This window comes from Serinus canaria, chromosome 18 (genome assembly GCF_022539315.1).
Source record: "Serinus canaria isolate serCan28SL12 chromosome 18, serCan2020, whole genome shotgun sequence".
NCBI lineage: Eukaryota > Metazoa > Chordata > Aves > Passeriformes > Fringillidae > Serinus > Serinus canaria.
Genome location: NC_066331.1, coordinates 5,619,972 through 5,643,702, shown reverse-complemented (window position 1 = coordinate 5,643,702; position 23,731 = coordinate 5,619,972). Strand labels below are relative to the sequence as shown.

The following is a 23,731-nucleotide window of genomic DNA, read 5'->3' as shown; positions in this document are numbered from 1 at the left end:
CAGGGGGAGAAAAACCCCAAAAGGACAAATCAAACAATAACCTTCAAAATAAAACCACAATGCAACACTGGGTTTTTTGTTGTACCTTTCATAAGTGTATGTGAAAAAAAAACCCTCTAATTAAAGGCTCATAATGTTTGTGTATGTTCTTGTGGAGACCATTTTCTGCAGATGGGAGATGCTAGCCCTGCTTCCCTCTGAAGCAGCCAGCAGCCAGCATGTCCACCAGATCATCCCTGGCTGTGGCAGCCACCACTGACCCATGGCTCATCTGCCATTGTCTGAGCAACCTGCAGGAAGTGACATGTTCTTGCCATACTGACACAAAGGTTTTGGAGGATGAAGGTTTAATAAAGACAGGGTTTGTATGGCTCCTTTTTTTCCTAAACTTTTGTAAGTGTGGGAGTGTTGAAGTCACTCGGGAGTGTTGGAATGACTTGGGAGACATGGAGCTGGTTGTTCAGAAGAGCTGGGATGCAAACGTAGCTAGGAGCAGAAAGCAGAGGATTCATTGCTGCTCTAGCCAGCACAGTGCATTGCTGAAAGCTTGACTCAAAAGTGCTTTATTGGCTTTCCCTCCTGGTGAAGCCCTGATGATGCCCTGGGAAGGCATCAGGCACTTATCAGCATGCAAGTTCTCTGAGGCACTGAGAGCCAGGGCTGCACAAGGTGTAATATGTCTGCCAGCCCCCTTGGAATATGCAGGCCTGGTGTGCAAGGGTTTTCCTGCATGGGGGGTCCTGGGGGACACTCTGGGTCAGTTTTCCAATGTGGTGGGGTGAGATGGACACTGAACAGACCAGCCCAACTCCCTAACACAGCACAGCCACTCTCATGTAGCTCCTGCCCAAACCTCCAGATATGATCCTGTGAGCACCTTGGAGCCCCCCTGGCTATGCCCCACTGCACAGAACCATCACAGGTACCCTGAGGCAGAAGGAGCAGTGCCACAGACATCCCTCACCTGCTCACCAGGAAAAAAACCCGTTCCTGGCAGTGCTGGGAGCACCACTACTCCCTGTGGCATGGGACTGACCCCAACCCCAAGCCTCTCCACCTTCTGACCTTGAAGAATTCAGCTCTCCATTCAAAGCTAGTATTTTAGTTCAGCCTCTTATTAAACACTTAAGAAGCCTAAAATTCAGGCCTGACCAGTCCATCACCCCGGGGGTGCTCCTGCATGGGGCCAAGTGCGAGGATGTTGCTCCACCTTTCAGGATTAATGGGCACGTGCATGTGGCTTCTCACCAGGAAGTCCCTTTTGTGTTGCTCCTGAGCTCAGGTTCCATCTTTCTCTGTGGGGTCTTGCTCTCAGAAAGCTGGAAGGAAATGCCAGTATTTAGATTATATAAAATGTATGAGAGGAGAGAGAAAGGGAAAAGCCTCCTTGCATCCTTTCCCTGCATGGCTGTGGGCTCAGAAGGTGCACCAGTGCCTGTGTGAGGCTTCAAGGAAGATCTGGGGCATTGATGCCATCTCCAAAGCCACATGGCTGTTGTGGCCAATGACCTGATGTCAAAGCTTTCCTTCACGTGCACACAGAAGGGAAACAGCATTCTCCACAGACACTGGCTCAGGAAACAACACAGAATCATAGAATCATTAAGGCTGGAAAATACCTCCTAAGATCGAGTCCAGCCAAGAAGCTGGGAACAGACCCACATTGGTTGGGTCTGAGACCTGCAGAAGAAGGTCTAAGACCTGCAGAAGTTCCCCAGGGATCAGGGACAGATCTGATGGATACTTAATAGCCCTGAACCAGCATGAGGTGCCCACCTCCCTCACTCCCAACCTGGAATGAGGATGAGAACGGCAACCCCCAAATCTTCAAACCCTGCAGCTGGACAGACACCATCCAGCACCTGGATCCCAACAGTAGTCACGGGTGGCTGTGTCTCACTCTGTTACCAGGGGACAAACAGCAGCAGCAGAAAAGTGATGGCATGTGGCTGCTGCACACAGACTGTACGTGGGGCTGGTGCCACACAGGGCTGGTGTCACGTAGCTGGCAGGGCACAAGGAGCTGCACGCATGGAGATCTGGCCGGATGATTACTCAGAGACAGATACTGCATCACACAACGCCCAGAGCTGCTAAGCTCTAAGGAAAGAGGCAATTGAGCATGTTCTGATTGCAGGGGCTCCAGATGAGGTCAGGCAGAAGATTTTTTGGGCAACCAGTTCCAGAACGAGGAGCAAACAGCAGTGATGACGCCACTGGAATATGATTCAGACAGCAAAGGTATTTAAGAGCTCGGTTTCCACTTGTTTTAAAAGAAATTAGAGACCCGTGAAAGAATCCCCCCCTGGCCATGGGTCTCAGTTCCTGAGGGAGGTAGTTGTGATGAAGGTCATAAATGGCTTCAGCCAATACCTAATGATTTCCTGAAGAAAGGAGGATTAATTCAGCTGGCACCAAATGAACACCTTGCACCACAGGACCCACTTCCTCCACCTGAAGCACCTTGTGCTCCAGTTGGCGCTAATTTGTGCATGTGCATGTGCTGGGAAATTCTCCCTATGGATAATTACCAGGAAAAGATCATGGCCAGGCTGGTACCTCCAATGAGGCTGGATGGAGCCAGATTTTAAAGGCACAGCTGTGAAAATGTCAGCCTGAGCAAGAACATCCAGTTTAGGGCCTATTTTAATACCAAGTATTTAGTGTTTTCCTCTCTGCCAGGACTGGTTACTGATTGACTACAAGTGACCTCCAGCTGCTGTATTGATTTACAGCAGCTGTCAAAGGGCAAAAAACTAGCCCCGTGCCCAAGTCCTGAGAACCTTTGAATGGAGGTTGCACAACTGAATGAATGTTCTGCCAGCACTTTAAAACTTGGAAAGAAAAAGAGAGCTTAAGGTCCTGATCACCAGTGCAAACAGCAGTGGGATTTGAAGATAAGATTGCAGCACTAGACAATGTATTTATTAGCCAAAAAGCAGCACAGTCTGTTTAATTCTCAGCTATTTATGGCTGGGCAAATGATATGACATTTAGGCCTCAGAGTTTAGACAGCAAATAGAAAGTCTTCCAAGGGCTGATAGGTGGGTCAGGTTTCAGTGAGGAAACTCTCTAACTCCAGTATTTTTCTCTGTACCCATCCCTACATCCACCTTTCTTCCCACTCAGCTGTCTTGGTGCTAGCCCAGCCGAAAGGTCTTGGGGGGTCTCCTCTAAACCTCTGGCTTATTGGTGGACTGAGACCTGCGTGTGCCAGAGACCAGTTGTGACAAAGGCAATGAGAGTTGACTGTCCATGTTTCAGAATTTTATGGACACTTCAGGATGGGGACAAGCCTCCCCAGACCCCTGGTACTGTCCCCTGGGGCAAAAGACTGGTGATCATAGGATGGAAAGCCACTGGGCTTGTCCCACCTGGCAATTATTAACCCCTCTCATGTGTCCCACATATGCAGGAGGGAAGGAGAAGGCTGGACACAAGTGAAAGAGGGAAAGATTCCTCCAGAGGAGGGAGGGGGAGCATTTTTTCACCTTAAACTGGTCTCATAACATGACAGTTGGTCTGGATTACCTGGCATAAAAAGAACTACTGTAAAGGGCTTTGTGCCTTCTCTTTCTCCTTTCTCAATCCTCTGTGCCGAGGGGGGACTGAACACATGTAAAGGACATTGCTTCCTCTACTGCTTGAAATAAACAGGAAAACAACAGTAATAAATCTCCAGGATCAGATGGTTTTCACCCAAGGGTAAAGGTTCTTATATGAAACATTGCTTAACCATTAACTGAGCAGATAATCTTTGCTTCAGTGCATGGCAGGACCAGAGCAGGGAAGGTAGCAAACATGGGGCTAATTTTAGAGGATGGTTCCCAAGGGCTGGGTATGAAAATTCAGCAAGTCTGGTAGAAACTGAAAGAGAGGCTAAAACTCACAGCTGGGTGGGAAATAGAATTTGAGGAGGAAGAGTGTGTGTACTTCAACAGAGGGAAGTGACACTTCCTTTGAAGCAATCACAAGGACAGGGATGGTCCAGCTGAGGGAGCTGACTTGGATCAAGGCCTTAGAGCTCCAATTCTCTCACCCAAGGCTTTTAAAGTCATTTAGTTGTCCTGAGTCCGGGAGAGATGTGACAGCCTCTTGAGCCAACAACTGGTTGAAACATCAGAAAGAAAGGGTAAGACCAAAAGGTCAGAGTTCAGTGTGAAGTCATCAGCTGTGTCCCAGAGAACCTGTGGAGATGGTGGAGATAGTCTGGGAGAGGGATTGGAGAGGTAGGATAGGAAGGTTGTTGTTGAGATCAATTTATTCAAGGCTGCAGAACCACAAGCTGACTGTGAGGAGCTGCAGCAATACCAAGTGACAGGATGATAAAATAGCAAATGAAATGTGATATTGATTAATATACATGGGGGAAATCGAGTCCTGGCTCTACATTCCTATGAGACGGGAACAGCAACTTCAAGCAAGCTGCTCCCATTCCAGACCTGGATGATCCACACATGGGTCTGACCAGGGGGTTCAGCCTGGTTCTTGTGTGCCTGTGCTGCAGAAGGGACAACAGACACAGACCCAAACCCAGCTCTGGAGCCCTGAGTGTCTTCAGAAGATCTCCACAATTCCTGCATCTCTGGTGCTTGGAGAAGACACTAGAAATCACAAAGCTCCTTCTGGGAATGCCTCCAAGGCTGGTCTTGACCAAATCACTCCATCCCTGAACAGAGAGCAAGATGAACCAGGCTATTCCAGGAGAGCTGTGGGGCAGAGGGGGTGTCAGCAGCCTCAGCAGGACTCACCATACCCTAGAAGTGTAGAATCATCAAAGGGTTTGGGTTGGAAAGGACCTCCTCTCCTCTCCTCTCCCTCTCCCTCTCCCTCTCCCTCTCCCTCTCCCTCTCCCTCTCCCTCTCCCTCTCCTCCCTGACGTGCGCAGGGACACCCTCCACCAGCTCGGGCTGCTCCAAGCCCCATCCAACCTGATCTTGGATGTTTCCAGAGATGGAGCATCCACCATCTCCCTGGGCAGGCTGTGCCAGGGCCTCTCCACCCTCACTATACAGGCAGGGGCAGGTTCTCCATCCAACACTTAATCCCAAAATGTAATGACAGAGCTAGAGCCAACACCAGCCCCCAAGAGTGCGACACCATCACTGCACTCATCATGGCCTCAGAGGGACGCGAGGACTTCCTCACACGGTCTCAGCTTCCTATTCCAATACGGCAATATTGGAGAGAAAATTTAAAAAAAAGAAAAAAAAAAGCCCTTATCTCTCAACACGGACATGACGTCAGGTGGTCAGGTGGCTGGAAATGGGGACAGGAGGCTCCAGCCACTGCCGGCGTCCGACGCGAGGTGGCGCGTGGCATCGCGACATGGGCGGCGACAGCGGCGGGGGCACGGCGGGGACACCCGCACGCAGTCAGTTCATCTGCGTCTGCAAGAGAGGCATCCTCCCGCTGAGGCTGGACTGACCTCGCCCTGCTTCATTTAACTGTTTCACAGACACCTGGCCGCATAGTTTGTATTATTCATTAATAAAATTATTAATTTCTCTAAGTAGGAAGCAAAACCAGCCTGCCAAGCTGGGCAGCTGGGTCCAGCTTCACTGATTTCATCATTGTCTTGTTACCAAACAGGAGAGATTTTCCGTTTATCAGGGGAAGAAAAGATCTGGTAGGGAGTGTGATAAGGCAATTAAATCCATTTCCAGAGCTACAGGGAAAAGCCACAATGTATAATTTACTTGAGACTTTCTCACTCCCTGTTTGCAAATTGCAGTTTCTAAAGATATTGGTCCAGTTATTCAAAATTCCTTATGAATCTCTTCAGTAGATAATACTCAACTAGCAGATCATCCAAAAAGTGAACATTGCAGTAGCATTGCAACAAAACTCAATTTCTGCTGTAATTTATTGTCCCTAATAGATGTGGACGACCCAGGATAAAATTCAAATTGCTTATAATATTTGCAATTTGCTTATAATAGTTATAATATTTGCAATTCTCAATTTTTACTATGCTAGCCAGCTCCAAAGGTCACCTCACCAAGAAGTGAGTGAAAGCATCTGATCTCTGACATAATGGAATTGGTACTATTATTGTGAGGTTTGGATTTTGGTGATGGAGCACTCAGTGAGCACAGAGAGACAGCAGAAAATAAACACAGATTAAAAGGAAAAAGTTAATGGCCTTCTCAGAGCTACTAATCTAACAGGTGGTATCAGCAGGACTTGAACCAAAATCTCTTTATCTGTTGGGTCTCTGATGGTGCTTTTCCCCTGAAATACCAGGTGTGGCAACCCAAACCATTTAGGAATCACGAGTCACATCTCCCAGCGTCAGAAAATTTGCTTTAAATTCATGTCATTTCTTTAAAAAAAATTAATTGGCATTTTTTGGGTCATTCCTTTAGTTTGCCTTCAGATGGCAGAGCCTTCCAGCAATCACAAGTTTACACTTTTCCTTTGCCACCACCAGCATTAAACAGATACTCTTTTCACCTCCAAAGCTAGGGCTGGAGCTCTCATCCAGGACAAGGCTCCCAGAAGGGTCTGGATGAGCAGTGTTGCCACCTACGGATTCCAGAGAGCTCTGAAAGAGTTTTCTCCAAGTTAGGATGCTCTGACATGTTTCTGTTGGGCTGTGACTGTTTGCCTGCTCACTATAGGAGTCCTGGCAGGGAAGCAGGTTTTGGAGATGGTTTTTTTGGCTTAGCTCTTGTTTTCCTACAAAATTATTAGTCCTTGTGGCTCAGCACTGTGTGCCAGCCAGAAATCCTCCACCAGCTGCCTCGTAAGGGCTGTCACAGCCCCTCCACCACAGGCTCCAGGAGTACATTCATCCCCAAGATGCACCCCCACACCTTTTACTTATTAATCAAATTTTTCGTGTTTATCGATAGAAGTTTTTCAGCAGACAAAAACCAGAGGAGGATTTGCTGTTCCCACCCTGACAGGAAGATAAACACGTGAGCAAATGATTTGTAGCAAACACCGTGTAAGATAGAGGGAGCTGCTCCTCTGGTTCACGAATTACTCATTGACCACGGGCTTGAAGAGGAAGAGAGTTTTTACTTGCTTTGTGAAGTACACACAGATGCATTTCTTTATTATTATTTGTAACCACTTCCACAGTAAAATACACTCCTGAGAGCATCTTTTGCAGAATTATTGCAGCTTACAGGTTATTTAGTTAGCAATCTGGATAGACGATAGGCTTGGTTGGTTGAGGTTTTTTTTTTCCTTTCCCTCTTTTTTTAGCAATTGCCTTGACCAGCAAGACTTTTGTCACAGGCTTGAGTCTCTGGGCATTACAAAGTCATACAATTGAAGTTCCTGGTCTCCACTTTTCTCACCAGTCTGCTCAAGAGAGAGTGTTGCCAAATCAGGCCCTGGGTTTTGCTGGGTGAGGACAGGGCTTTAAGTCTGACTCTTGGGCAAATGCTCTGGCCCAGCCCTCGGTGATGGAGCTCTGCAAGTGCTCTCCAGCACCACGGAAAAAGTGCTGCTTCCAGAACTGTGTCTGGAAAGATTGGGGGTTTCTGGAGCCTCCAGAAGCTGTGAGAGATGAATAGGTAACCAGAAACAAGGGCTATGGGCGCCCTGAAGGGCTCAGAAAGGTGTTTCTACATACAGCCTTGAGGTTTGCTTCCATTTAATATTTCCCATATAAAGAACCAGTTTTTTTTTTGTGGATTAAACTTTTTTCCCTCCTTCCATAGACAGAATTAAAATGCATTGCCATGTCCTTGGCAGTTCTGTGAGTGGGGGCAGCTCCTTGATCCAGTGCTGTGATCCTTGTCCTGTGCTACATTCACATGGAATTTGGAGTTTTCCTTCATGGCCAGCTAGGTGAAGGAGGCAGTTCCCAGCTTTGCTCTGTGATAGAGCTGCATCCTAGGGGAGTTGTGCAATGAAATGGGCACTGCCACTCTGTGCCTCAGAAATATAACAGCTCATTAAAAATAAACAAATAAAAATATGTATTTTTATCCCAAAATCCAGACAGTGTCAGGTGCTAGCAAGATCACTATTCAATCCCTGCCCTCATGGCTCATATGTTCCAGATATGAGCACATGTGTCCACGTTCTGTATTGATTGGTACAAATCATGCAACATATGTAAAACCTGTCAGCCTGTGAGCTGAGCAAACACACAATTGCTCTGTGAATCCATTACTGGCAGGCCCAGATGGTTTCCTGGCCTAAATAAATGTATTTCAAATGCCTCTAGGTCTGCTTTCAAAACTAGCACATTGTTTATATAACACAGTGTAGCCAGGCTCTTATCCCTTCTGCTCACAAAACCTTACCCTCCTTGGAGTTCAGGTAATTTAATTTCTGCATAAAGAAAATCAGAACATGAATACATTTTTGTAAACATAACTAAGGAAAAAAACCCTCTTGATTTGTAAATAAGAGTAAAGCATTATTTTCATTCAGGCACTGTTAGTTGGAAGCATCCACAACGTGTCACTCTCAGGCACAGCAAAATAGGCACACAATAAAAATATCTCTGAAGACCTGGACCTGTAAATGCTGAGTAACTTTATAGTCTGGAGCAAAAGGGCCTTGAAACATCCCTCTCTGCTGGAGCTGCACATGGGGGATTGCCAGAGTCAGAAATAAAAAGGCGCCCTCCCTTATCCTGCAGCTGACAAAAACCCCCAGTCAATGAGGTAGGGGAAAGCACATTTTTGTTTGTTTTTTACGTGCTTGGGTGGGTGCTGCTCATTCCTCTGGGGGAGCTATTTTCGACAAGACCTCGGAGCCCGCAGCTCCCTAGACAGCCAGAAAGCTTGTGCAGGAGAGGAGGAAGAGGGGAGGGGGAGAGGGCGAAAGAGGAGACGCTCGGAGGAGGCGCTCGCATCAGCTGCGTGCGCCGAGCCGGGGTCGGAGCGCCGGCAGCGCCAGCGCTCGCACACGGCGGCTCTCAGTGGCCACCTCTGTTGGCAGGCACAGACAGGAGCTGACGTGGCAACCGTCGTGTCACCTTGTCCTGTCCCCTGTGCCGGGCCTTCCGCAGAGGGCGCGGGCTACCTCCTTCCTAATTTTTGTATTCGCTTTTAGGGCTTAGAAAGAAAACGAAACGAAGAAGAGTGCCCTGCAGGGGAGGGAGGAGGTGGAGACATTGCTCCTTCCATAGGTTTTTCCTGTTCCTTCCTTTCCTTGTTTTCCTGTTTGCAGTCTCTTCCCCGACCTCTCGATACGTGGCTACCGCGACACGATGAGGGGAAAGCTGTAATTTTAGTATGTAAAGCCTTTGGAATTTTAAATAAATGCTTTTTTAAAAACCCCAGAACAACTCAGAGGAAGAGAGTGTGTGCCTCTCTCTGCTCTGCCACCTGCAGCCACTGGCTGTCCCTGGCACTTCTCTGCAGACACCCTCCCACCCTGGCAAAAGGCAATGTTTACACTTGTCACTTATATTTTTAGTGCATCCCAGCCCCAGCCGTGCCTCAGCACATCCTCATGGGCCAGTTGCCACGGGGGAAGGCACCTCCCAGTAAATGTTACTTCATTTCTGGAAGGGCTGAGGAAAGAACAATCCACAAGTGAATCCTGACAGGAGCTGGCTGCTGGTCCCCATTTTCACCAGTCCTTCAGGTTCTTCCAGTTCACAAGGACAAGGTGCACAGCAAAGGCATTTGCTCTGCAAGTGGCCTCCCAGCACCTGATCTCTGTGAATGCAAACAGCTCTTAAAGCAGCCAAGTGCAACACGGACGCTTCACCCCAGCCTTCCTGCAGCAGAGAGGGACCATCAGGCTAAATCCATTGGGGTTTGGTGGCTCTTTGGGGTCTGTTTCTAAAAGGACCTCAAAGAGTTACAAGTAACAGTGACCAATTTCCAATTTTCCTTCATTTTTGGCTCAGTTGGCTTTCCCTGTACTGCTGGGATGCCACTGAGTGTTGAACAATACCCATTAACATCCTCACTGTGGGCACAGCCCAAGTGATCCCCAGAAGAAAGGATTTGCACCCCTGTCTGCAGTGACAGTCACTTCTGTTTAGTCCCCTGAAAACACCCCATAATCAGCTGTCCCCAGTTCACACACATCCCGACCAAGCACAGGATGTGTAATGGATGGAAAGCAAATCATACCTTCCCTTTCCCCTGCTGTGGGGAGGATCCTGCATTTCACAGGAGAAAAGGGCCAACCTGGTGCCAAAGTCCAGGGCTCACCTCAGCAGGGAAAGCAATGCCTCAGGGGGGTTTTCTGAGGATAAAAGCCTGTGGGTGATTAGGAGGTGCTTTACAACAGCAGTGGTATCATAGCCTGGGGTCAGCCAGAGCTCTCAGGCAAGAAGGAAACTTTAGAAACACAGAAATGGGGTTACACCTCATTCTAAAGGGGAATGGGAGCCCAGAGAAACCAGAACTGCTGCTGGAAGACAGGAATAGGAGAGCAGGTCATATGCTCCCATTCCCAGCTTTCCATGGCATGATTTATCGAATGGTTATTTAAAAACTAAAACTAAAACCAACACAAAAACAAAGAAAAACAAGAGAGAAATAACTGGATAGAGGTTGTACAGCCTGGGCTCTTCTTTGCCTTCCAGCTTGCCTTGATAATTGTCATTCTCGGAAAGGCTGGAGATCAGATACAGCCCTCAAGTTCAGGAGCTCTAACAGGGAATGAAAGAAAAGGCTCTGGATAAAGATAACTGCAGCAGTGATATGACTAATCCCAACATCTTCAGATGTTTTCCCCTATGCCTGTAAGAGTTATGTGATCCTAAACATCCTCAAGGGAAAAAAACCCAACATTCTGGCTAGCAGATGACTAACTGCTTGCAAATAATGCAGATATATTATTATACATGACAAAAGACTAAAATATCTGAAATGACAGTGCCCCACAGGAGAGCTCAAGGTGCGCACTCCAGCACTGCTCTTTCCAAAAGCAATGGGGAGCCTGGCCACAACCAGAATGAGCTTTTTGTTCCAGTGGGCCACTTGCCACCTCGCAGCAATGCCCCTGGCAGAAGGGTTGGGCTAGACAGCCCAGATCTCTCTGGAAAAGAAGCAAAGTCTAAATCCTCTCTCTCTCTAACCATTCTGGCTTTTGGAGGGAGGCATTGCCAACTTGGGCTCACAGCTGATCCTCATCTCTATTTACACGGTGCTCGTTCTTCAGTTCCACTAGGGAGAGGTTTATGTGAAGAGCCCATTTGTGCAGGCAGCAAAAAGTCCAACTTACTGGAGATCCCTGGCCAAAAAGCCTTTTAAAATGCATTATTAGCCACACCTTACCCCCAGCACATGTGCAGAGGGACATTTCAGTGGAAGTTTCAGTTTTCTAAAGGCAAAAATCTGTCCTGCACGCCCGAGGTTTCACCCCCAACATTTACCTCTGTGAGTAGGGTCGTCCTGCTCCTCATCCATCCTCCTTTTCTGGTCCTCCCACAATGGGAGAGCCAAGCAAGTGGGACTCTTTCAGAAGCAGCAGCAGAGGCCAAGGAAATCAGCCTTGGAACAGATGTTGCAGAGAAGGAAAGGGATAAAGTTAAGACATTACTCCAGCATGACTGGTTAAAAGGTTTTAGTCCTATGGTGCCATTGACAGGGAACATAAATCAGCAGAGGAACATTGTTCTCTAACATAAGCTCTTGTATCTTTAGATAAATACATTCCACAAATGTTTTGTAAAGAACGTTTCTTTGCCTAAAGGATCTACTTCTTCCCAAGCTGCAGTGCTACGGCATAAACCATGTTAGTAGTAACAATTGTTCCTGCATTTGTTTCTGGAACATAGATCACACAACACAGTTTATTTGGGAGTGTCTGTGTACTCTTCTATTTCTGTCCTCCTTATTCAGCCTCACAGAGTAAAACAGGCAACTGTGAGTCCAGGGCAGGACACAGCCCTGCCCTAGAGAGATTACAGTCTCCATCAGATACGCTGCAAATATACATGATGAGGCACAGACCTCGGACAAGCAACAAAGGAGAACAGCTTGGTTTGGGAAGGAAACTAAGAAAAGCAAGTTTTAAGGGAGACCTTGAAGGAAGACAGAAATAAAAATTAGGAGGGGGAAACCTGGAAATTTCAAGGACTAAACAAGGTAGGAGAGAGGTTGTACAGCAGAACAGTGAAAAAAGATGGATGTATACCAGATGAGATCCAGATGCTGAATTTAACCAGCTCTTCTGGTATCCTACTTTAGGCAGGTCAGAGACTCTAAACACTGAATACTTAAAACCATGGAGACACCAAGAAAAAATGAAAGACAACTTTACTGAATTCCAAAAGTTTATCACCCCTAAATGAGTGCTAACAAAATGATCATCCAGCCAGCCTTGCTCCCAGCTCTGCATTGTCACCAGCAGCTTATCTTGCCTGTCACCAGCCCCTGCCAGGGCTTTGAAGGGGGATTCATTTTAGTTTGTAAAATCTGTCTGCAAATCTAATTTTGACCAGCAACAACTTCAGCTGCAAAATTTTCACATGATTTGTACTGGAGGAATATATACTTTCATATATATAGAAGCATCCACAGACATTCTTTTAGAGAATCACAATAATCAGTGTGTGAGATTTCAGTGCTCCAGAGGCCTTCTGCTCTGATGGGGGTGAATCAGACTCTACATGCCATGAACAATGAGAACCTGGTGCCTCACTTTTGTAGGCATATCTTGGTTCAAAACACTAAGGTTACCTAATACAGGTTAAGAGAACTGAGCAACAAAGGCACTCCAAGGCCACAGAGACTAAATGCAATAAAAGGAGAGAATGGTAGGTGAGCCTCAGAGCTTGTTCCTGTGGCACAGAAAAACTGGGTGAAGTGCCTTATAGCAAACAGCCAGAGAAAGTCTGACACTTACAGCAGATTCCAACGGAGACGGGCAGAAACAACACAGAAAAGGGCAGTGGCTTGTCCAGAGCCATCTCTAGTCTGTGGAGCACCTGAGCTATCCTCTATGACACCATGCTTCTCTCTAACCTGCCTGCTCTGTTTTCCATCAGCTTGGCTGAAAACTCTTGGACTGTTGCATTACTGAGGCTGCCCAAGCAGCAAATTCACCCCATTCCCTGGGATGAGAGCACCTCCTGCTACCCATCCCTGTGTTCTGACATCCCCAAGCTTTTGACACTGCATCTTTGAAGTGAAGCCAAGCAAAGCCTAAGGCCAGAAGGTGCTGGGAGAGGGCACTTCTCTCGCTGGAGCCTTGCATGATGTCTTCCCTGGCACAACAGCTGCAGTGCCACACAGTTCAGAGCTGAGGTCAGGCAGAAGTGGAGTCTGGGTGGAGAGAGGAGCAGCATGAAAGCTGTGAGCAGCACAGCAAGTAGCAAGAAGTGGTGAACAAAGGGAGCAACACAGAACTCGGTCCTGCTGAGGATGCTGAGAATTAATACATTCTGCCAAGGAAAGAAGGTGGATTTCCAGGCCTGGTTTTAAAGGCATTAGCCAGTTGATAAAAAATTCTCAGAGAAGCTCACAGAGGCACTAAACAACAATAATTAAGGCTCTACATTCACAGAGTCCTCTTTTCTTTTATGCTCTTGGTAATCCTGAAGCCAAGGGGACAAGGGAATGTAGCACAATGAGCTCCATGGCTGACAGACTGAGTAAATGTAAGAGTGAGTGTCCCAAAACTCAGAGCAAAGGAGCTGTGATTCCAAGCCTCTGAAGTGCTAAATCACCAAATGCAAACTACAGCAAGTTCCACCAAAACTGCAGCCATCAATACTACAGGTTGTTTATAACAAACCAAAGCTGACAGAATAAAGGATGGAGGTTGAGGGATGTATGCCCTGCACGCCAAGGTTTTTCTAAAAATATTGTACATCTTCCATTTGTTCCACACACTGATCATATTTTGTCTATGAACCTAGAGAACTCATAGTTCCAAAGGGGATGTGGTTTATGTTCCTGAGTCTTAATGCTTTTTCCCTTCTGTAAGGCAAAACTCCTTACTACTGTCACTAAAATGAAGCTAAGAGGACAAAAGTCACACAGGAACTGCCACGATAACAGTTTAACTGTTCCTCTCACTGATCTTTGGAAACGGTCCCTTCAGCAGGATTTTATAGCTCTGGCACTTCAATTTAGCAAACTTTTTATGCAACTCATGAGGGGAATGCAGCCAACTCTGTACACTCAATTTAAATCAACTTGCTGATGATATAAAAAAGAGTGCTGAACCATCGGTTTGCTTCATCTGCTCCAAAACTACCAACACAAACCCTGAGGTATTTATTCCTGAAACATTAATAGAACATTCTGGGGCACCAGATCAGTACATGAACTCTGCTTTGATCCCATGTCAGTCCAAAGAGCTGATTTAACAAGTGGTTGTTTGGTTACTTGATAGTTCAGGATGTAGCTGGGCTTTTTGCTCCCACCAGGCTTTTGCAGGTTGGGATGTGGTGGGAGCAGAGAGTGCAGCACTGGGGGATCATCTGTCCTGGCTGTGCACCAAGAGATTGTACAAGCAATATTCAGCAGTTTTCTGATTTTGCATCATCAAAGAAGGATGATCCTTCCACAGCTTATAGAACCATAGAATGGTTTGGGTTGGAAGGGACCTTGGTAGCTCACCTAGTCCAACTCACTCCCTGCAATGAGCAGACAGCTTCAATGAAATCAGGGGGCTCAGAGCCCCATCCTCAATGTGTATGAATTACCTGAGCCGAAATTGAGAACTGCAGAACTTGTACTCATTGACCTGCAGTGCCAGGCCCTGGACTCAGCTCCAGGGACCCTGGAAAACAGGACACAACAAAGGAGCACTACTCTGTGAACTCCACCCATGATTCAGGTTCCCACAGCAGAAATAATGAGAGCAGTTTAACTTTGGTGGCCATTACCAGACTGTACTGGTAATATAACTTACTTCTGTTCCCTATCCACAGAATGAACACAGCACAGACTGTAGTTGTCCCCTGAACTTTCTGTGCAACCATGCTGGAGCCTCTGAGCAGCTTCAGGGATCCTAGACTGCAATTTCAAAAAGTTATTGACTTGTGCTGAATTAAGTGAGCCCTAGAGACCAAAGTACCTTGAACTTGTGCTTGGGTGGGTACCTGGGATGAGGTGATAGGAGGCACTAAGCAGTGCTGAGGAGGTCACATACTTATATTTCTACCCTTTCCATTACTGTAAATTAAAGTCACCTTCCAAGGTTTAACTCACACTGGCAATTCTAAGGAAGCAAACTGCATGTTCACGTGAGAAAATACGAAAGAATTTGCACACCTGAGCAAATGCTTTCTTTTCCCTGTTTTTATGTCCCTTTGATCCAAGCAAGTGCATTTACTTGACAGCTGAATACTGGGTGTGCACAAATGACCCCAGCGATTGACCTGGCACTTGGTGAGAACAGAATGTTACAACGTGAATGTTTGATCTCAGAAGTTCATCACAGAACCTCAGCAGAAGATAAAAACTGGGTGAAGCAGACTGACTACAAAGCAGGCGTCTCTCATTCCTCTAAGAAGATTAAAAAAATCATTCAAGCTCAAAGGTTAAAAATCATTAAAACAAAAAATTTTCACGCTTGGATTGAGAGAACTTGAAGTTCTCTTTTTGACTTGTCTCCTTTCAAAGCACCAGAACCAAACCCTGCTTGTCAAATCTTTATATTGAAAGGTGCTGCAAAAATCTGTGTTCCAATAGATTTTTCCTTGCATGGTCCTTCAGACACAGAGCTAGTTGCAGTGGAAAGGAACAAATCAGCCTGGGAAAAGGATAAGCTCACTGACCTTTAAACAAATGATCTCAGTTTAAATCACAGGAATAGAAATATTACAGAACACATGAAGAGTCTCCACTGTCCGAGTTGCTCAGCCTGTTGGGCAATTTAGGTTTTAGTATCGTGCTGTAAATAGTAAAACAGTAGTAAATCTTGAGGTCTAGGCATTCAAATAGGAACAATACACAGAGCTGGCATTCTCTGTTTTCCAGCAATTTTCTAATTCCTCTTAAAAGCAAAATCATCCACTTAAAATGAAGTACCAAATGATGTGCTTTTAAGGCCAGTGCTGTCTGCAGCCGTGCTGTGAGTAGAAAGAGAAACCAGATGGCAAGCTCAATAAAAGGGAGCCAGTTAAACAGAGGCAGATGAACGCCAAAAAAAAAAAAAACCCTTTGCTCCATTATTGCTTTTGAACTGGTTGTCATGGCACTGGAAATGGATACCACTGTCAGCCTCCCACCTCTGCCTGGCCAGCTCTTCCCAGCCTCTGCCCAAAGCAGGGAGTTTACACTGGTGTGAAAAGCACAGGCTGCCGCCACCACAGCTCCACTCCCACCAAAGACGGGGGTGTGCATGGAGTCGCACCTTTTGTCACATCAAGTGCATCCAACAGGAAAAGACTGACCTTCGGTCTCAAACTCCAGTGTCAGAACACTGAAGTTAGGTCATTTTAATCCTGTGCTCTATCTGTAGCTCACAACTTAACTGCCAAGAGCCAAGGACTATCCACTTAGCACTGGGTCTCTGTATGGCTGGAGCTGCCATGGAACATAAGCTGACCTTTGTCAGATTTACACATTAATGCAGTTTCTCTTCCCCTTGACAATGTCCATTAGCAAGGAACACTGCTGAACAGGTGGAAAAGTTAAGGACTGAACTTCAAAATAGACCTGGAAAAACTGAGTTGTTCTGTCAGCCTCTGAATTCTTTCCCCTCCCACTCCCCATTTGATTTTGAGAATCTATTCAGTTAAAATTGGTAAAATCTGCTAAAATAAATACCTTAGAATGTCAGTGTAGTTGCATTACATTTCTCTTTTTAATAGAGCATATAAAATGCAAGTTTACAATAGGTTTAGTAAAACAGCACTTTTATTCAGTTTCGTTTCTGAGCTACTAATCCCTAATACAGAGGCAGAGTGCTGATTTGCTGATCTAGGACCTCCTGAGAGAATAGTTCCAGTAATTCCAATGACATGGAAAGGAACTATTACTGAATCACCTGAGTCCCTGCTAGACACATCCCATCACCCCATAACTCAACGTTCACAGAACTTAAGAGTCTTAATTATTAAGGAAAAAATAGATAATTCCATTTTGGATTCAGTGAGCTGCAGTTACGAAAAACAAGTGGGATTTTTTCAAATAATTGCAGGCAAGCCCCTAATGAGGTTATGTACTTTGTCAGGAGTATTTTGGGTAAGGAACCCTACATGAACCCTACATGGTCCAGCCATAGAGCCCTTTGCTCCTGAGTCAGACTCTGGTGCATCCCTAGCAGTGCCAGCCCAAGGAATGCAGTGCTCCGATCGTCAGCAGGACACAAAGAACACACACACACCATCACAGCCAAGTAATTTTAAAGAATTTTAATACAAACTTAATATAAACTATTTCAGTCCCTCTTAACATGTAAGACACTGACTCAAAATACTTTTATACCTTTTTTCAAGTATTGCACGATGTAGGTACAAAATTAATATTTACGATTACATTTTCTTCCATAATATATAGCAAAAATCTTTAAACTTTTAACAGAAAATACAATTTGTGTTTCTTTTGAAAAAAGCAAATATTTCGTACATTTTAATTCCACCACTAAGGAATATTCTGTACACAACTTTTTTACTTTTTTTAGAATTGATGTCTTTAAGATGGATATCTTACAATTTCAGTAAAAAAAATACAACATGAAGCTGCTGCAGCTGTCACAGATCACCGTAGTAAAAAGATATAAATGCAATACCATGTTGTAGAAACAATATATATACTCTGATATTTTACAAACTTTGTACTAAATTAAATTATACAATTAGAAAAAGACCAATAAACCCACCTATTAGTGCCAATTTTTTAATACATATACATATATGTCTGAGCACACATATATATACACATGAAAAAATTAGCCACTTCCTTGCTATATCTTAAATACTGTAAGAGGCCATATTTTTGAGAGTATATTTTTGTAATGTACAGTCAGTATAAAATAATTTTGTGCTTGGTTGGCAAATGAAAAAATGATGCATGTTGTATTTATCTAACCAAGCCTGAATGTATTCATACTACAAGCCTTAAAAAAAATCTCAAGAGGTGGGAAAAAAGATACACCCTTGGGTACGTGCACTTCAACTTGTACAATAGTATTTACTTGGATTTCACTTTCGGTTTATTTTCAGTTAGCCATAACTGGCTGGAATTGCTGGTTAGAATACTGCATGTTGTTTAAACTAAAATTCAAGCCATCCACAAAAGACTTCTCATTTAAACCTCCATAGGCTGCAAACATATCAAAGGCATTACTGTACTGGAGAGGACTGAGGTTAAGGGGGCTGTCACCAGGAAAGATGCTACTACCTTGACCCTGCACGTTGGGGAAAATGAACTCCTTTGCGTTAGGAGAGAGAGCAGAAGTCTTCTGCTGTTGCTGACTGCCTAGGCTGAGCCCAAAGAGAGAGTGCATGGAGGAGGAGAGGGATTTCTGCTTCAACAGGTCATTGACATTCAAGCCAAGGTTGGTGGGAGAGGTGCGGGCGACCTTGTTGCCACGGCCGCTATTCTTCATTTTGGTTGAGCCAAACTTGGTGGCAGCAAATGTGGCAGTGGTGAAGGTTAAAGGCTGAGTAGAGCGGGGCATGAAGGTCGGGCTCACAGCAGCTGAGTGACCAAAGGGAGGAGAAGGAGAACTGGACACTGAAGATGCTGGGTCACTAATAGGCATGAACACCTGGGCCTCGGGGTTAAAGCTGTTCTTGATTTCCTTATCCAACTCACATCCATTTTCATTATCATCCACATAAAGCACTTTCACTGGTCCCTTTTCACCGATTTGGTATGAAACCTCAAATGGGTCAATCCAAACACTAAGATCCTGAGGCAAGTTGCCGCGAACATCATCAATGTCCAAACCGCTCTCTTTGGATGCTTGTTCTATAACTGGGTCCACTTTCTCCCCTATATGAATACATCTAAACCCTGATCCTTTGTATGGCTTTTCTGGATACCAGTGCCCTTCATACTTCTTTTTCAGAAGTCTTTCAAGCTCTTCACCAAAAATGTTGACACGTCGTCTGGGAAGCTTATTGTACAGATATGAAATAATAAAATTGAGTGCTACTTGGATTTCAAGCTGCATAGCTGCTGTGCCACAGAGTTATAAGTCTGTTTCAAAACCCGAAGAAGAAAGTGTTCAAGATGTCTCAGGGAAACAAAATTTCATTGAAAATGCTGATTCAAGTTGATTATTATCCTTCACCTTGAGTGCTCTTGTTCCTTTAAGAAAAGAGAAAAGCAAACACATCCAAATAAGAACAGTGTAAGATCAAGCTCCAAGGCCTATTCTTTTAGCTCCACTTTCTGCAGAAAATAGGTTACTTTTTAAGTGAAAAAATGTGCATCAAACTATTTCTGTTCCTGCCTGTGGAAGGTGAGGATGTCAGCTCCACTCAGTGTGAATTACAAACAACACTAGAGAGGATAAGCATGTGTTTACATATACAGCATGAGGCACTTCCAAATCACGTGAGCTGGGTGTTTAGCTATTCACAAAGCAGCAAGGATAATTTCAAAGACATCACAGAATTGCCAAGCGTGTCAACGGTTCAATTATCAATCTGTATTTGGATGATTTATAGTACTCAGCTGCAAAATTTAGTACCAGACCATTAGTTCAGCCTGAAAGGTCTTAGTCCAAGGGTCATTTATCACTTTAAAGTTTGGAAACATATTGACTGCAACTGTAGACTGCAGAATTTTAATAATGTTAACAGTTGCTTTAGATAGTTTCTTACAAATAGCTAAAATGATGCAACATTTATTTTAAGTCCAAGCAAATCTCCCTAAACTCTGCACGGGTGAAATGATGCAAACTGAGGAGAAAATGTCTGCTGTGCACATCCAACAGTTAACACTGAAATGCAGTCAGCACATACATAATAGCTGCCCGTATGTTCTGTCAGAAGGGTGGCCAAGACTGATAATTAGTTCACAATTTTTTCTCTTTCTTCAAATTATTCTCTATTTTCAGAAGCAAGATGCAATTATATACTCAATTATTGTATTGGATTGTCTGTAACTCAGATTTCACAAAGTTCCTGGGCTAACAGGGCTTTTGACAGCCTCAAACCAGATTGCCTTTCTCCTTCTCTATGACTCCATTTTATTTTTAATGTAAGATATGGTTGTCACTGCTTCACAAAGGACAAAAGAGGAATTTAGCTGTCTAAAGTTAGAGAAGGGACAAGAATCAGGCATTAGCACATGAACTGCTAACACAAATCCTGCAGTACCTTGGTGTAAACGTACACACACACACCCACACACCACACACCTTTGTCAAAAAGATCCAATAAAACAAAATATGGGGATCGTTTTTGGATCAAGTTAAAAGCCCAATTTCAATTAACTGCGGGCTTTTCTGCACTGCATCACTAAGAACAAAATTTAGCATAGCTGTCACTAAAGATTAGAGAAACCAAAGGATTTTGACATTAACATTGTGACTACAGAGCTTTTTTATTTCTTGCTTCAAATAATCTCTTTTTAAAGTCTGGAACCCTATTTCCAAGTCATTCGTGTTCTCCCCAACATGGTATGCGAATAGTTTGAAAGGCTACATGTATGATAAGGCGACCTTTAAACGTTTGCTGGATCAGCACCGGGTGGGGATAAGGAAAAGATCAAGGGCAAACAGAAGATATTTACAAAAGGGGCACAATCAGTACCGAAAAGCTGATTGGGTGGTTAAACGGGGCATTTAAAAATGATTTATTAATCCATCTGCGCTGTTTCCCTTCCCCCATGTCCTCTAAGAAAGGAATGTTCCTTTCAGAGCGAACCAGGCTGACGCTGTAAATTTCTCTAGGCGAAGCGAAGGTACAAAAGTAGCTGATCAAACATATACGGCTTGATAATTTCGAACTTGCTGTTTTTATGTATTTATGGGAAGACGGCAGTATTTCTGGAGGATCCGAGCCCATACGGGGCCCAGTAGCAGCGCCCTGGCAGGAGCCTTAAGCAGTGGGAGTTACATAACCAGGCAGTCGGGTCTCATTAGATTTCTGCTCACAGCCCTGGAGCTCCGGCGGCAGCGGGAGGAGGAAGAACATTTTTTGAGCCCGTAAGAAAGCGAAGGAGGAAGAGGAAGGGGGATATTTGGAGGGCAGGTGGGGGTTGCAGGGCCCCTCTCCCGGCGCACAAGTCGGGCAGGTCCCGCAGGGCGCTGCCGGCGCTCCCGGAGCGGCCCAGCACCGATTACTCAGCCGGCACCGCTCCCTCCTCCCCGCCCGAGCGCGGCCGGGGCGGCCCAGGGGGAGCGACCCCTCACAGCCCAGCCGTGCTCTCTCTCCCAGCCCTTTGCACCCACCTGGGTCCCTCCCGGCACCGCGGGGTCGTGACTGCCTCAGCACACCCCGCCCAGGAGCCGGGGCCGGGCTGTGCTGCCACAACCCCCCGCCCGCGCTCCCCTGCGCCTCACGGCCGGTACTCACCCAGGGGTGCGGGGGAAGTGCAAACAGTCCCGGCGGGGGTGTGAGGGCGGGGGTTGGCGGCTCAGCACCCGATCCCCATCTCCGAGCGCCGGCTCCCTCGGCGAGGATGGGAGGGGAGAGGACAGAGAAGAAAAAAAAAAAGAGGGGGGGAGGGGGAAGGGTCGGAAAAAAAAAGGGGGGAAGGGAAGGGGGGGAGGGCAGCGCTGCTCACACCCCCACGACGGGTGCGCTGAGCCGCCGCAGCTTCAACCCCTCTGCTTCTGCTCCGCCGCCTACCGTGCCCCTACTTATACCCTCCCTTGCCCCGCCCACAGCCGCGCCCCTCGCCCACGTCCCGCGCGGCCACACCGCCCAAGCCCCACCCTCCACTGACTGGCGTCAGAGTGGCCCTGCCCCACCAGCTGCCGAGGGTCCGCCCCCCGGCCGGGGGGCTCCGCTGCTTCTTCTCCCCCCGCTCCCCGGTGCGGCGCGCAGGACCACTCTGACGTCAACGCGCTGCTCGCTCCGCAGCCCCGTTGCGTCACTGCCGACGTTAAACCCTGCCCTTACGCCCCTCAGCCCCGGGGGGGAAGGAAAGGGGGGAGCTCTGAACTACATCTCCCATGACCATCGTGGGCTGTGGGGCCCTCGGCAGCGACGTTGGCTGGGCTAGCAGGGGTCGCTTGCAGAGCTGGCACCCCTCAAGCTCTGAGGTGATCTGGGCGAGCTCCTTCCTGGGGGAGGGGGGAGGGAGGGGCGGGCCGCAGGACGACCCCACACATAACTACCAGCCCCCACCCTTCGCCGCGCCCGGCGGCTAAAAATACTCCCCACAGATAGCAACGCCCGACGATTGGCTGGCTGCCCAAGCGGCCGCCGCTGATTGGTCAGCGGGGAGGGGGGGCGGATCCAGGCCGGGTTTTGGCGGAACTAAGGTAAGCAGCGGTGGGAGGGAAGTGTGTTTGTCTTAGTGCTGGCGAGGTCTGGTGCGAGGTTGAGGCTTCTAGGGGCATTTGGGATGGAGTGGAGTGGATGGGACCCACCCCAGTGTTGCTTAAAACATCTCCTGGTTTGCTCTTAAACACCCCTTCGGGTGTTCAGCGTTGCTGCTGGGGCGTTTTCCCTCACCCTTCCAGCAGGACCCGGTTCTGGAGGACTAATTGTAAAGGGTTTTTTTTTTTGTTTCTTCTCTGCCTCTTGCTCTGTTTGTATAATAATAAAGCATTTTGGCATAAGCGCTACATGGACCTTGGAAGAAATTTGGAAGTGCCAGTCAGAAGAAATTCCAGGACTTTTAACCCTTTGTTGCTGAGAGTATATATGAAATGGGGGGCAGTAACCCAAAAGCTGAAATATTAAGGGAAACAAGAGGGTAATATTTGGGATTTTGCACAGCTTAACATTTCTGATGGAAGGCTTAATTAATTGTAAAGCATAGTTTTTACTCAGATGTGTCAGTGTTGATGCTCCTGGGATTGCAGTATTGCAAACAACTTGAAAATCTTGATTAAGATTCAAAATATTTACAATTTCCCCGGGTATTTCTCACCCATTTTTAAGTCTAGAGGGTTGAACATGCTTTCAGTGAAAACTGGGTCACTTGTCACTATGCACCCCAAATGGAAAGCAAAATGTGAAGATTATAACATTAACAATCACTGGTAACTGGGAGAATACTGGGAACTAATGTAGCATCTCTGGGAATCTGAAAGAGAGTCCTGGGTATCTGTTTTGATCAAAAAGAGACAAAGTGAAACAACTCCCTAAACAGAGAAGGTGAAAAGACAAATAGAGGGGGTTGTTTAGTTTTGTTTTTGGTTTTGACAGTAGAGCTCGGGAGTCTCCACGGAACAACAAACACACATTGACAGGTGACATCAGCCACCGGTGACAGGTTCAGCTCTCACTGTGCTCAGTTCTGGGGTGGCAGCAGCAGATTTCCCTTTGAAGTGGGAAAAACTGCACAGTGCTGCAGATCAGTGTTTTCAGGTGAGATTTCATAAGGAGCTTTACAAGCCCAGTAACTGCTGCTGAGCTGCTTAAAAAAGCCAGTTTTTAAAAGCAGAGACTTTCTTTTATATGGCTTTAGTGCTACATGAGAAGCATTAGGAATTGAATTAAATGTACAGAGCTAAGACATTGATAATCAAGGCAGCCATGGGATCCTTCAAAGCTGTAAAAATCAGGATGTGCTTTTCTGGGGCTTATAGAAAGGAAACTTCTCATGCAGCCCATGCTGTAGAAAAATCGGCTGTTAGATGCAACTAGACCAATTTTTAGGTCCCTCCTACCCCAAACCATTTTATGATTCTAAATGTTAATGATGGGTCATTGGCCCAGGAATAACCTCTTTGAGGATCAATCCCACTTCTAGTGTTCCAGTGA

The 23,731-nt window shown here is 46.2% G+C and overlaps 1 protein-coding gene across 2 annotated transcripts; it reads right to left on the bottom strand.

The window, feature by feature from the left end:
* Nucleotides 1-17,233: 17,233 nt before the first annotated feature.
* On the bottom strand, nucleotides 17,234-21,516 carry TOB1 (transducer of ERBB2, 1). Of its 2 annotated transcripts, none has more exons than XM_030233000.2 (2): nucleotides 21,368-21,516; nucleotides 17,234-19,151 (listed from the first exon to the last, which is right to left on the bottom strand). In XM_030233000.2, the coding sequence occupies exon 2, from the start codon at nucleotides 19,012-19,014 to the stop codon at nucleotides 18,055-18,057; it is 960 nt and encodes a 319-aa protein (XP_030088860.1). In that variant the 5' UTR covers nucleotides 19,015-19,151; nucleotides 21,368-21,516; the 3' UTR covers nucleotides 17,234-18,054. The 2 variants fall into 2 exon arrangements, with proteins under 2 accessions (XP_030088860.1, XP_050837360.1); XM_050981403.1 differs by lacking the exon at nucleotides 21,368-21,516 and adding an exon at nucleotides 21,244-21,359.
* Nucleotides 21,517-23,731: the final 2,215 nt, after the last annotated feature.